The sequence below is a fragment of the Eptatretus burgeri genome, chromosome 10, assembly GCF_056783735.1.
Source record: "Eptatretus burgeri isolate ZD-2024b chromosome 10, Ebu_testis_v1, whole genome shotgun sequence".
Lineage (NCBI taxonomy): Eukaryota > Metazoa > Chordata > Myxini > Myxiniformes > Myxinidae > Eptatretus > Eptatretus burgeri.
This window is the reverse complement of record NC_140970.1, coordinates 33,326,378-33,341,377: the sequence shown is the minus strand read 5'-3', so window position 1 is coordinate 33,341,377 and position 15,000 is coordinate 33,326,378. Positions and strand designations below refer to the sequence as shown.

Here is a 15,000-nt window from a genome sequence, read left to right as displayed (position 1 = left end):
ACTGAGAGTGATCTGAGTCAAGGTTTCTCCAAGTGCAGTTTGAGAGGATGCATGGCAGGATAGCTGCCGAAGTTCGAATCTCTACCCAGCTAAAAAATGTTACCCTGGTGTTTCGCATGCAGGATGATACAACAATGTGTGTGCCGTCCATCGGTTGGACATTGAGCCGGAGGAACTGTCCATAAGCAGTGATCGTTGGGTGGCATTAAAGATCTCACAGTTTCTTTCAATCAGGTGAGATATCGCTGGAACCCTGAACAAACTACAAACTCCTGCTACTTTCAGTCGAACTTCAGGGCCTAGCCAGAAAAATCTTGAAAAGACGCAAGCCAAAAATGTTCCACAGCCACCCGCATAAGGTGCGAATAATTGTGGCAGTTAAAGCAGCAGTTGTAGTTTGAGAGGACGCATGGGCTCATATCAAACGGTGATGCATGGGGCCATGTTTGTTGGACTATGCCAAAATGAATTTTTGAAATGGTCTAGCAGCAACAAGAATCCTCCAGGAAAAAGTCAAGCATCAGAAGCAATCCAGCTTTTGTCATCCTCTTATTTTTTAATCAGTAGCTGTCAATCGTAAGAGAAAAAGAAAACTTGTGGATTAGGAGCTTGCATCAAGACCATTGTACTTTTCATTATTTGCAAACACGTATCAAAAGTCAACCCCACTACTTAAACAGCAAGCACACCATCTCGACCGCACTGATGCACTTGGCAGGAGGGACGAAACGTTGCAACAACACGTTAATGACACATGGACATCGATAATACTTTCGCACCATTTCAGGAAAGTTCATGAGTATCATGGATTCAAGGTATCACATGTTAAAAAAAAACAACAAAAAGGTCACTTTATAAATAATTATCACTACACAGGGGTATAAAATGGTCAAACTTTTTTGTTTTTTTTAATCGATAAAAGTAACTCATGCCTTAAGTCTCGACCAGCAAGTTCTGAACTAGTTCAGGCCAGATTTGTAGCATATCATCTCACCAGGATCATGCTCAACCTGATTCTGAAGCAGCAAGATCACCCTTTCCAAACCTGCTGGGTCATCTTGGTTAGGACTTCTGCTAACAGGAAATGAAGTTTGGTCCAAGCTTGATCCAGTTCCAGCTTGAACTACAGCAGAACTTACTGGTGGAAACAAGGCATAAAAGACAAAATTTGGGCCAGACTGTGCATTGCCAAACAATTTGGAAAACTAGGCATTTGTTCCAATTACAGGCATACTCGTCACAATTGAGTTGGGAAAAGCAGCAGGCATGGACGTCATGCTTGCTTTAAATACGTTAGATACAAACAGTGACCAATTGGCTTTGGAGAGTTAAACATCACTACCATACACTTGGGGAAGTCCTGAATTGGGGAACACCATCACAAGAGCATGATTGTCACTAACACTTCATTGAGCCACAGCACTGTAGCTATTACATAGCTGTCATTACAGCCAACACTGTGCCAAGTATAAAAGTATTCGACAATCAGGCAAAAAGAAAACACAATATGGAGCTGATACTCTCGGTCACCTGCCTTTTGGGTGTTATGAGGAATAGATCTGTGAGATAATATCACGAGGAATAGATATCTGCAATGTGAAAGTTAAACTGTTTCTGGTTTTTCAACGGTTTTTGAAATATCATTGATAAAAAAATTACATGGACGGATGATTGGTCGGTCGGTCGAACGGAACTCATTTTAATGCTTCCCTTGTCGGAGGGCCGGGGACAAAAATATTCAACACAAAAGCTGTCAAAAGCAGGGAAGCCATCATAAGAGTTCAAATATAATATGCGATTCAAATGAGTTCAAATGCCAAATACGATGAAGGCCAGAACTATGTATATAAAGTGAGTAGGCTGAAAGGTTTTCCTTGCTTAACTTGTACTTTCTACATGCAGATATGGAATATACTTGGTTGTGTCTGCAGCAGAATGACATAATCACATTTAGCATCTTTTCAATATGGGAACGAAGGCTGGAAACAAAATTAACAGCAACCACAAAACAGCCTCTTTCTTACTGTTTCATGGCTGTAAAGCCGCACACCAACGGGGCAAATGCCACGAGCCTCACGGTGCTTTGAAACATCACAATTTACACACGTGGTATCACACAGTGCACATCTGGGGGAGTAGGAAAGCAAAGTTCTAAAAGTAAGATTTTTTTTCATTAGAGCATTTGCTGAATGGCATGCAGTGTAATTTGATGCAATGTTCCACTATATTCATCATAAACCGAGCTCCCTACAATGCACAAGCTGTTAAAGCTCCCAAGAGAAGCCAATTCCAATGAGTAAATGGGCTGTGGGTCAGCTTCAATGTCAGTACAATCAGCAATAGTCAATTCCAGGAGCTCATTTCAATCTTGCGGATCTTATCGGCACGATGACTTCGAGCATAAAGACGGAGAGATGTTTTTGGTAATCAGATATCGTGAAAAAAAAAAGATCCAACTCCAAGCAATATCAAGAGTGAGTTTGCCATTATTATGAAAAAATGGTTCAGCGAACATTTAGATTCACTCAACACTCAAATAGCAAAAAGTCTTTCCTTTTTTTTTTGTTTTTAGATTAGATCATCAATTTCAATAGCAGCAAGCCTAAAGAATTTATTACTTTCTTATTTCTTTCTTTCTTATTTCTCTGGTTATATTAAACATTCAGTGACTGTGTGTCTGATACGAGGATGGAACCGAGATACAATACTTGCGTCTAAGCTGTCTCGCATGTGTTTCAATCTCGACTCAGCTATAAGTTGTCGGCCCCTTGGTGTTTCGCATGCAGAGCGATTGATCAATGTTTGTACCGTCCATCAGATGGACGTTAAGCCTTAGGAGCCATCTGTCAGCACTCGTAGTTGGTGGACGTCAAAGATCCATGGTGTCTTTCGTCAAGGGTAGGTGGAGTTGTCTCCAGCACTCTGAACAAAATTCCAAACTCCTACCCGAACTTTCAGGTGTACCAAATCAGCAGCACATCTGAGTGCCCAACTGTTCAGCTGTGATGCAACCAAGGGTAATTAAAAAAAAATCAATTCACACAAAATGACGAATAAATAAATTGCAAATCATTAAAATGGCTTAATGTACTCTTCTGAGTGGAACGATGGGTTGTCTGGTCCCTGGGGACCTTCCCTCAATTTAGTGATGATCAAGTGGTGAATATTGTAGTTTTCCCCCAATATTAGGATTAGTGTTTTTTTTTTTATGTTTGCACGATCTTAACTCCCTCAACTTTTATGCGACTTCAACAGGATGACAGGACATCGTCCTTCTGGTTGATGTTTTGGATCTTCAAGTTCAATAATTACAAGCATGCTGTGTGAAAGACTAAGTTATGTCTAAACAACTCAGGAGTGATCATCTTTCCATCATCTGAGGAGTAACTGGCTTGATATCCTGATCGCTCATATATAGCTGAGAGACCACTTCATCATCCATGCAGCATTTGCCATAAAAACAATTTTTATTTTATTTTTTTTACTACATTTGCTCTAGCACGTAAGTTGTGAAGATTAAGTTTGGCAAACAATTATGTTAAATAATACAGAATTGCCTTTCTTTTTAAAATAAAGACTAGAGATTGTGAAGGTTTGTCAGTGGGAGTAATCAGAGTATCTGTGCAAAAACAATGTGCATTCTGCACACATTACCTAAAGACCGATCAGTATTGCAGTTATGCAAGAAAACATACAATGTCAGTTGTTTCAATCTCTGAGGCCTGTCAACTTGCAATGTGAGCAATAAGTTTACACTTTCAAAATAGGGCACGTATGCCATTAACTAAAAGCCATAAATTGGAAAGATTGACTGCGGTAAAAATGCACACAGTCTTATTCCTAATCGACATAAACAACCTTTCCAATTCTCTGCAAACCCTCTCTTCCTTTTTTTCAAATGACTCCACATTAGGTTGTAAAGTAACCCAATCTCACTGACAGGCAGGCAGCAACTGCATCATTCTGCTGATCTGGAATTGATTAGATGCTGGTCTGATAAATGGAACATGCCCGTCAATCCTGGAAAATCTCGGTCTCGCCCTGTCGCCCCGGAAGGATCATCAAATGAACTGTAATGAGAAGAAGTGATCATTCCATCGATGACTAACTTGTATCTTACCTGTCAAGTCTCTTCAAATAAGCTTTTTCCTTGAAAAGCTCTCCAAATACCTGGACTGACAAATAACACAGGCAAATTTTAAGTCATCCCCTATAACTCCAATGATTACAAATAGCTCACACCTACAGTGCACTGCCAGTGACCCAGCATTTCCTCCTGAGGAGCACCACCACAAAGTACTGTACCGGTAAACCACAGAACTTTTGCCCAGCGGACCCAGTCTGCAAGATGGGTGGAGTGTAAGGTTAAAAAGGTAGGTATAAGTTACTCGTAAATATATAATGATCACAACTGATCATTGCAATCTACATTCATATCATATACCTACCTGTCAAATCTATTCAAGTAAGCTATATTGGCATTGAGCATTCAGTGGTGGGATGACAAGAGTTTCCCCATCAGGGAATTATAGGGGATAGTGAGAGGTGTGACTTGCAGTGAAGATGGAGGCTCCAGCAAAGGAAGAATCTCTGGCTAGCACATCTCTCATGTAAAATGACACACAAGGCAGCACCTGCCCAGTGGGCCACCCTTAGAGTGGAATCAAGGGCAGCCAGCACACTGGAAGAAAGACCAGCAAGTGCTAATCCCTTTCATGTCATGGGCCCTTACTCTATCAGTGACGAGGGCACCATCACCAGCCACGTGGATCGCTGATACAATCCAACGTGACGCAGTATAATAAGAAACTGCCTTATCTGGTGCCATAATAAAGAGTTGCGGCAATACCCACAGGTGTTCTGTATGGTCTATATAACATTGCAGTCCCCTGACCGGGTAATGCCATTAAAAAAAAAGTCAGTGGAGGCAGATTGTAGGTTTGGGAGGACCACCTTCACTGAGGCTGAGGCCTGCCCTTGGTTTTTAGCCATTACATTTGCACGAGGGATCAGCCTCACATACCTCAGCTTGGCTCAAACTGAATGTGGCCACTGGTCACCGTGAAAGATTGGACGGTGCTGCGTCTCTGTAATAAGACTATAACCACGAGATGCTGTAAATATGCGGCCTCGAAAAGGTCATACAACACCCGAGCCAAGGCTTAGAGAACCAAAGGCAGTCTCCATGAAGGAACCAGCTGTTTCAATAGATGTTTCTTCAAAAATAAGGACATGGCGAGTTTGGACAGGATACTCAATGATGAAATGGAAGAACCATCTGGAGAACCTTTGTGAACTGCTGCAATGGCTGGGTGGTAACCTGTAATTGTGGTGAAAGCTAGCCACTTGTCAAATAGTGAGATGAGAAAGTCAGCCACTTTTCTAAAGGGGCAACACATGGATCTACCTGCTGATCCTGGCACCATCTGCAGAAAACTGCCAAATGGGAATAATCAGTAATTGGGGTGGATTCAAGATGTCACTCGGTGGTGAAAGACGCAGCCATTCCATAAAGGCCTGCCTCTTCTGCAGATCTCCTGAGAGATGCCACAGTGTGACATTGGCCGGGTTCCTGTATGTAATTCCCGAGCAGGTTTGTGAGAGGAGGTCCTCCCTGAGAGATAGGAGCCTCGGTAACCCCACTCGTTGGCACAGAAGCTCCCCAAGTCAGGGGCATCTCGGCCACCAGGGAGCTACCAAAAAGACCTCCGCTCCCTCCTACTCTAATGTCACGAGAGTTTTTGGTATTAGTGGGAATGGGGGGAAAGGCATACTCAACCATGAGTGTCCAGGAGATGGAAAATGCAGCGATCACCCAAGCCCTTGAATCCTGTGTCTGAAAACAGTACACTTGAAGGTTGTGGCAGAGCTATGATGCAAACAAGTCGATTTGTGGAGACCTGAAACACTTGACGATCATCTTTGTGATCTGCAGATGGAGTTTCCACTCCAAGGGAAGGTACTGTCCTCTTGACAGAAAATCTGCCAATAAGTTTTCTTCCCGGAATGTATGTTACAGAAGGATACATCCCCTGTCAGTGGGTCCCACTCCCAGACTTCCATCACCCGATAACAAAGGGAGAAGGAGTGAGTCCCTCCCTGTTTGCTGACATACACCATAACCATACAGTTGTTCATCTTGATCAGTACAGACTGTCCTTTCACCACAGCTAGAAAACCCTGAAGAGCCAGCCAAGCAGCCCTCAGTTCTAGCATGTTAATGTAAGCTAGAGATTCTCGGAAGGATGGATTGCAGACAAAATATTGCCTTGAGAGTGTGCCCCGCATCCCTCTTAAGGGGTATCCGTTGTCATGGCCTGAACAGCTTTCTCAGCAGGAGGGTATGTTGGCTGCCACACGACCTGAAGAGCTGCTTCAACTCCTGCCGGATGGGGAAGTATAGATTCTGAGGATCACCTTGAAGGGAGTAGTGATGCAGAAGGTAGGTCTGTACCGGCCACGTGTGGAGGCTGCAATCAGGTATCAGATCCAATTGACTGGCAAGGAGACTGAGGAATGAGAGCCAGACCTTTACCAGGGTTACCTCTAAAGAGATTAGTCAGGATGATCTCAATTGGATCTTCTTTTTCCGACGGGCAGAGAGATTAGTCAAGATGACCTCAATTGGATCTTCTTTTTCCGATGGGTGGATGGACATGTCAGCTGAGCTACAATGTTTAGGTCTGCCTCTAGAAAATAAGGAGAATTGGGAAATTGATACTAGGTGAAAAAAAGGAGAATTGCTCTGACCCTGCCACTGGCAGCCAGTCATCATGACAGCAAAAATTCTGATGTCTTGTTGACGGAGTGTCACCGCCACTGCCTGCATCAGTCTGGTGAAGACTCGGAGGGCAAGCTTGAGACCAAAGGGCAAGGCAGTATATCTGAAGACGCAATCCAGTGGATATCCTGATTTATCTCCTTTCAATTCAGAACCATTCAGTCACCCAGAGTGTTTAGGGATGAGAAATACACTTGACAGGCAAAGACCATGGTGATCGTTTACCTTCTCGATTGCCTTTTTCTTGAGAAGGGTCTGGATGATTGTGTGGCAGAGAGGTCATCCTGCGATCGATGCCTCCCAGGAGAGGTAACTCACATTCTACTTTGAAGCTAACAGAGACAATCGGCAAAACAAATTTGTCATTTGTGATGCTGCACCAGCGTCGAAGGAAAGGGTGGTGGCTCCCTCCTTTCAGTCCTACTTCCCCAAACACTCCTTATAGCATGTCACTGGTGCTTCCACTGCTTGGGGGGAGAGCTGGTCCTGCCTCTTCCATCTGGGAATCTTTGGAAATGCTGCTGCTGGTTTGACAGAAAAAAAGCGGAAAAGTGAATCATCCTGTGACTGACTGAAATGGTCAAGGCAGAGGGTTGTCTAACGGCTCACCTCTGGTTTGGTTTGAGCATCTGGGGGCAGATCTTGGCAGTGGTTTCCTGCACATGCTTGTTGTGTTCTAGTTCCTTATCAATGGAGGCTGACAAATGGCCCCCAAACAACAGTGACCTATACATTGGCAGGGTAAACAAACACTTGCTTTCTGTCAATTTGCCCAAAACAACCAGCATGGAAATAGAGGAGACGGCGTTCTCGATCTACGTGGCACACCATTCTCTTCTATTGGGATAACTGTAGGTCATACACTTTTAACAGCTGAGCACTGGACTCGCCATTCTTTCTGATGAACATTAAAGTCTCCAAGGACCAGAATATCAGCAGATGGATGTCGAAAAAGCACCATATCAACACTGTCGGTGATAGCATCTAAAATAGCACAATTGGGTGATGATGGAGATTGAGACAAAAATATAGATAGACAATGGAATGCAAAAGTGCTAGGTGAAAGCGTATATACTCCAGTATTGTATCCTCAAGGAAGACCTCATGACCAAGTGGTGGAGAGGCCTTTGCATAAATATACAAACCATGATAATGTGGAAAATCAAGTCCATGGAGTAAGCAGCCGGCAATACAAAAGATTCGGAAGACACCTTACAAAGAGCAAGCAGATCCAGTGAGTACAATTGCAAGAAGGATTGTATGGCAAGAGAAACTGCCACAAACCCCTCTGATATTAGCATAGTAAATAGAGAGTAGCTTGGACGTAGGTAATCTTAGTGGCAAGACTTGGAATGCAGGTTGAGAACAGGTTTCATTGGATTGAATAGTCATAGTATTAGACAATATAGGGTGTCCCAAAAAAATATACAACTTTTAAAATGCTTCGTTTGATCCTAAAAAAGCAGTAATTTTGTCACTAATGCTTCATTTCTTGTTGCAGAGACCCTGAAGTTTATTTTGACACCAAGCAAGTGCCAGAAAAATGCCAAGACTGACTGTATAACAACGGACGAAAATTGTTGAACTTTGGTACCAGACGAAAAGTGTCATACAGGTGCAACGTCTTCAATCGAGACATTTCGGTATCCACTTGCGCCATGCACCAAACTTTCGGACAATAAAGTGCACCATCGCAAAGTTTACCAATGTGGCAACCATCTGTGACCTCCACAAGGGTCACGGTGGTCGGAAGAGGACAGGTTGTAGTGAAGAAAATGTGGAAATGGTGAGACAGGCGGTCGTTCAGAGTCCAAAAATATCGATTCGAAGACTTTCTGCCGAGACAAACATTCATAAGAGCACCGTTCAGAGGATCCTTCGCCAAGACATTCATGCCTTTCCATACAAAATTCAAACGGAAACGGTGCTTACTGATCAACAGAAACGCAAACGACTAGACTTTGCAAATTGGTTCTCAGGAAAGTTGGAGGAAGATGCAGACTTCCTCAAAAAAACTTCACATGACGGACAAATGCCATGCTCACTTGTCCGGGGAGGTAAACAAGCAAAGCTTTCGGTACTGGAAAACTGAAAATGCTGGTAATGCAGCAACTGAACTGGTGCCTCGACCTGTTCTCAAAGTCACCATGTGGGTGGTGGTTAGTTGAGATGGGATAATTGGTCCATACTTCTTTGAAGATGACCAGGGACGCACTTGCACGGTAAACCAGAGGAACTATCACAAAATGATTCAGTAATTCTATCTGCCTGAGCTACGTACTCAGGCCCGTAGGAGAAACAACCTGATCCAGATGAGAACCCAGTGGTTCCAGCAGGATGGGGGCACCGCCCCATACAGCCAGGGAAACAAGGCGTTTTCTCAACCACCATTTTGAGGGCCACTTTATCTCCCTCTACGAAGACGTTGAGTGGCCACCGTATTCCCCTGACCTTACTCCTCCAAACTTCTTCTTGTCGGGGTATCTCAAGGACAGGATCTATGGAAACCCTAGGCCTCAGACTCATGATCAGCTGAAGGAAAACATCCACCGAGAAATCTAGAGCATTCCTCAGGAAACGTTTCCCAAAGTGATGGAGAACATGACAACGCGTTTGCAGGCAGTGATCAGACAACGTGGAGCCTACGTCGAACATGTGGTCTAAAAGAAAACGATGATTCTATACCAAAATTTAAATGTTGGTGGCAATTTGGACATTGGTACAATAAACTTCAACCTTTCAGCTTACTTTCCAGCCATATATCTTTTTTTAAAAATATACGTGTTATGATCATCCTCTTTGCAGATGAAAAGTTTTATATATTTTTTGGGACACCCTGTATAAAGGAAGAACATTAGTTTTGCAATCGACATGTCATGTACAAGGCCACAATGGGGGACATCGTGGCCAAGAGCACAGATGAACCCTCAGCCATAACAGAGGGCCCCTGATGGCCTCGGGAAAGCAACCATAAGTAGAAGCACGGGCCTCTGTCCATGGCAGTGTAGCAACCCTGGAATTTTACACTCGCTATGGATCAGCTTCTCAATGCATTACCATCGAGTTTGGGATCCTGTCCTATTGGGCGGCCATGACCCTGCAACATTGCCGAGCACTGTTTAAAAGAGACAGAAACCAAGACACAGAATCCAATACATATATATATATATATATATATATATATATATATATATATATATATATATATATATATATATATATATATATATATATATATATATATACAGACATTATATATGTTGTTCGTGTACATGTCATGCATAGAACTTTTCATGGAGAGAAAGAAAAAAACAAAACAAAATGACATTTCAACGAAAACAAAGATAGTGCAGATTGAGGAAACTTAATTAGAAGACAAAACAGAAAATGTTCTTAAATGTAAAATACAGTGGTGCCCCCAGAATCCGAATTGAATTCGTTCCAAGAGGCTGTTTGGATTCCAAAAAGTTCGGATTCCAAAACTATTTTCCCAATAAGAAATAATGGAAAGTTAATTAATCCGTTCCCGGACCCCAAGAAAACCCACTTTCAAGACACTTTCAACTGAAATTACCCATGTTTAAGGTAAAATAAGATGAGTAAATGACCTTTTCTGAGTCATGAATCTTCTTCCAAGCCTGGGGGATGAGCAGGGGCGTTGTCACTTCTTCCATCAGGTCTGGATGCAGCTCCGGCCTATCAGTGGCCATTGGGATCCAAAACGTAAACTATTCAGCCTGGTGGAGGTATGTAATTAACCATGAAGCACCAAATGGTGTTTTATATCCCAGCACACTCTGTGGAGACACAAACGTGCTGTTTTCACCGCACGGTTCCACGGGAGAGAATCCAGAGGTGAAGCGATTGGGTGACGCAGCATGACGTCACTACCATGCTCGCGAAAAAAAACGTTGAGTTCGTTAAAGCCGATTCGTCAGAGGGTTCATTGAATGAGTTCGCTTCACGATGGGTTTTCGCGCTTTTATCGCTTCTTTATTTTTCAGAATCCTACACACGGTCGATTACGGCAGCTCGAACATGGCAGCGAGATCAGACACACGCGTACCGTTCTCATGCTTCGCGATAAGTTCTTTCTTCAACTCAATTGTCGTTCTCACAGACTTCCTCTTACTCCTATTTGCTTCACTGCTCTTCTTGGTTGCCATGGTGAATGCACAAGGGTGATAATTGAAGAAAAAAAACCCAGCACACATCAAGGTGAAAACACGAGGTAAAGTAGCGATCGACACACGAGAGATGCTTTCACGAGGACTTCCACCGACGAACTGAATGAACAAAGCGCGAAGATGTGGCTTGAACAGGTGGGAGAGACGCACGTGAACAAACATGAACGCTACGTTGTGTTCGGTTTTCGAAAATGTGTTCGGTTTTTAGGGCAAAATTTTCTCGAAAAAATTGCTCGGATTCCAATTTGTTCAAACAATGGGGCGTTCGGATTCTGGGGGCACGATGGTATATCACTTAAAGAATTGCAAGAGGGGAGGAAGACCAAAGAGAAAAGAGAATAATAAAAAAATGACCGTTTTTACAGCCATTTTCCCTGCTGTGCAGGGGTTAGGCTTTTTCTTGAGGCAATGTTTTTTATGGCCGGATACCCTTCCTGACGCCAACCCTGGTCGCCTCTTACGACACACAGGGATATGGTACACCTATTCTAACCGGGGCATACACCGGGACCAGTACACTGGTACTCACTTTGCCGACCTAAGATGGATGACAGGCTGAGTCAACCCCCTGGTGTTAATTCAGCAGCCAACGGGGCTTGAACTCAGGATCCTGGGATCCCAAGCCGCCACCCTAACCACTAAGCCAACACCAGGCTTTAAAGAGAAAAGAGAAGAAAAACAAAAACGGGACTCGGTGGAACGCATACCTTTCCCATGCTGAACAGTTTATGTTTTGTAGCCCACAGATTGGCCGGATCTCCAACGATGCCTTAACCAAAATTTCATCATCTTGTTCTTGTCACCTATCTAAATCATATGCCTGGTGTTTGCTTCATCGTTAGGGTGGTGTGTTTGGGATCCTAAGATCCTGAGTTCAAATCCAAATCGGATGTTGAATTAATACCAGGTGGGGTTGACTCTGCCTGTCATCCTTCTGAGGTGGGCAAAAATGAATGCCAGCATGCTGGTATACTGTGTCAGAGTGGTGACCCTTCCATGATTGTGTCCATTAGCCAAGGAGACTGCAAAGGCAGCACCAACACTCTGCACAGAGTATGGTCCCAATGGATGGATGGATGGATGGATGGACCGAAATCATCCACTAATTTTCATCTGAATCTGTCAAGTGTCAATAACTTTTTGAGATATCGAGTTACACATCGTTTTTATCCTGATCTCTCAATGGTGAAGAAGCACTTAAGAAATTCGAAGATCCAGATCCGGAACCAGATCTTCACCAAAATTGAAACAATTCGTCCTGATCACACACTCAACTTGTCCACCAAATTTCGTCCGAATCTGTCAGTACCTTTTTGAGAAATCCTGCTCACAGACAGAAAAAAGACAAATAGACAATCAAACAGGAGTGAAAACATAACCTGTGTCCATCTTTGGTGGTGGAGGTAATAAAAGTGAGAAAAATTAAGGAAAAAAAAAAACTTTCGTGAAACAGACTCTCAGAAACAAATTCGGGTCACACAAGTGCCAAGCCTAGTTCTTCGGTCACTTATGCACATGACTCAGAATTATAGGAGAATGTAGTAGTTTGACCACGTTGGGTCGGAAAGAAATTGCGTAATGTCAGATCCATTTTCCTTCGCGTTTCCCATGATTACTTGGGAAATTGGTCAGTGGTTATGTTCCTTGATGCGTCTTTACCTGGAAAAGCTAACAACAGCAGATGGTGATAGGTACAAAGGATTAGTGTCACTCGTGAATGAGGGGCATGGAGGATTAACATTATTTCAAAGTGAAAACCAACAGAGAAGGGTTGCACAATTAACCCACCAATGTTGAAACGAAAAATCTGTTTGTGAGATCATTGGCTTGCTGAGCTTTACATTTGTGGGGTAAGACAAGGTTAAAGGTGACATATACAAGGTGTCTCAACAAAATGCATACAGACATTAATATTAAAAAAAAAATTATCAAAGAGCAGAGAGAGGGGTGATGTTGAGTCTTACCAATATACCGAACAAATGGTGTTTGCGCGTGAGAGAATGATTACACATCACCAGTGAGCTGTTACCCAAAAGGCAGTGCAGACCGACAAGATATTACTGTTTTCCAAAAGTCTGCATACATTTTATTGAGGTAACCTGTTTGTAGACATAGTGAGAGAGCGACAGAGATATATAGAGAGCGACAGAGATATATAGAGAGCGACAGAGATATATATAGAGAGAGAGAGAGAGCGAGAGAGAGAGAGAGAGAGAGAGAGAGAGAGAGAGAGAGAGAGAGAGAGAGAGAGAGAGAGAGAGAGAGAGAGAGACAGAGAGAGAGAGAGAGAGAGAGAGAGAGAGAGAGAGAGAGAGAGAGAGAGAGAGAGAGAGAGAGAGAGAGATTCCAAGAGAGGTCAGGTATGGGAACATGCGCCGGAGCAGCATTTCGCTACATCCACTTTCTGGCTTTCGTCTGGCCATCTCCCAGGCAGAAGCCTGGCCCATCCCCACCGCCTTGAGATGCAGATCAACCTGCTGCAACCATGTGGTCAGTCTACTGGCCGCCTCAACTCACGAGGCTCCCTCACTGAGAGAATCTGGGGAGAAGGATCAGCGTCAGGGAAACGAGCCACATGTCCATACAGCCACAGCTGACGTTCATGGACTATGCAGGTAACACATCTCATTTGAGTCTCTCTCAGTAACTACTCGTTGGATACAAAGTGTAACCAGCAGTAGCCAAGGATTCTCCGAAGAGACCTGGCACCAGAGGAATTAAGTCCGTCTCAGATCCAAGGTCAGAGTCAAAGTCTCACATCCGTAAAGCAAGAATGGAAGCAACAAGGACCTGAAGACTCGGACCTTCGTTGTCCTGCACAAGGACCTACAGTGCCACACCCCATGACCCAGTGAATCCATGACTCCCAGGCCCGACCCAGAAATTTACTGACCTCTGTCTCACAGCCAGCAGAGACATGAATCTCACTGCCAAGGTGAGTAAATCTCTCCGTGACCTCAACATCTCCACCACAAACAGGTACAGATGAGATAGCAGCATCCAATATGTCATTGAAAGTGTGGATCTTAGCTTTGACCCAGGAAACCCATAATCCCAACGGCTCTGACACCTCATTCAGCACCTCGAGGGACCTAATCGGATATCTGCTCTCCACAAAGATGACTGCATCATCTGCGAAATCAAGGTCAGAGATCTTGACATTCCCAAATGATGCAGTGCAGCTTGATCTCACTGACATCCTCCGCAGAATGCAGTCCATACAAACGCTGAAAAGTGTGGGGGCCAGTACACACTACACACCTATAACAAACTCCAATAACAATAAGAAAAAAGTTGGAGTTGGTATCACCACATCCAACAGCACATATATATATATATATATATATATATATATATATATATATATATATATATATATACATATATACATACATATATATATATATATATATATATATATAAAAACATACATATATATATATATATATATATATATATATATATATATATATATATATATATAAAAACATACATATATATATATATATATATATATATATATATATATATATATATATATATATATATATATATATATATACTGTTACGGTGCCGGGGTCGGCCGCCAACCGACCGCTCTGAACGAAGCCGCAAGTTTTGTCGGCCCGACCGATCGCCCGGAATATAGATCGCCGCCCGGATAACTCCGAGTCGACGGGTCCTTGTACAAGAACCGAAATACGCCAATGGGCAGATCACGTGGGGTAGGGTCGATTGCCAATCTTCAATGCACCTAAATACCCACGTGATCCAACGACCGGGGTATTCCACCCTCGACAGAACTCGTACGGAACAAACAGCCGAGGCGAGCCTGTCCGTGCGCGATTCCGAGCGGCTTAATCGCCGAGAACCGTCGGTCCAAATGTCCCCCTCTTACGGCAAACCAACGGCTAACTCCCAACACCCGAAATGCTCAGTCAATGAAAGAATCGACGCGACGCACTGAAAACATTTAACAATTGGGGTATTTATTAATAATAATGGGGAACTAGGGAAGCACGTAAGAGCAGA

General features: G+C 43.3%; 1 protein-coding gene across 8 annotated transcripts in view; it reads right to left on the bottom strand.

The window, feature by feature from the left end:
* Positions 1–15,000, bottom strand: part of LOC147018264 (kazrin-like) — a 497,988-nt gene that overhangs the window by 124,746 nt on the left and 358,242 nt on the right. Inside the window, exon 4 of one of the 8 annotated variants that reach the window (XM_085897811.1) lies at positions 995–1,138. The exons of the other annotated variants lie outside the window; for them this stretch is intronic. Within the exon in view, the coding sequence (XP_085753937.1) occupies positions 995–1,138 (144 nt within the window). The remainder of the gene's footprint in view (positions 1–994; positions 1,139–15,000) is intronic. 8 annotated transcript variants of the gene reach the window in all.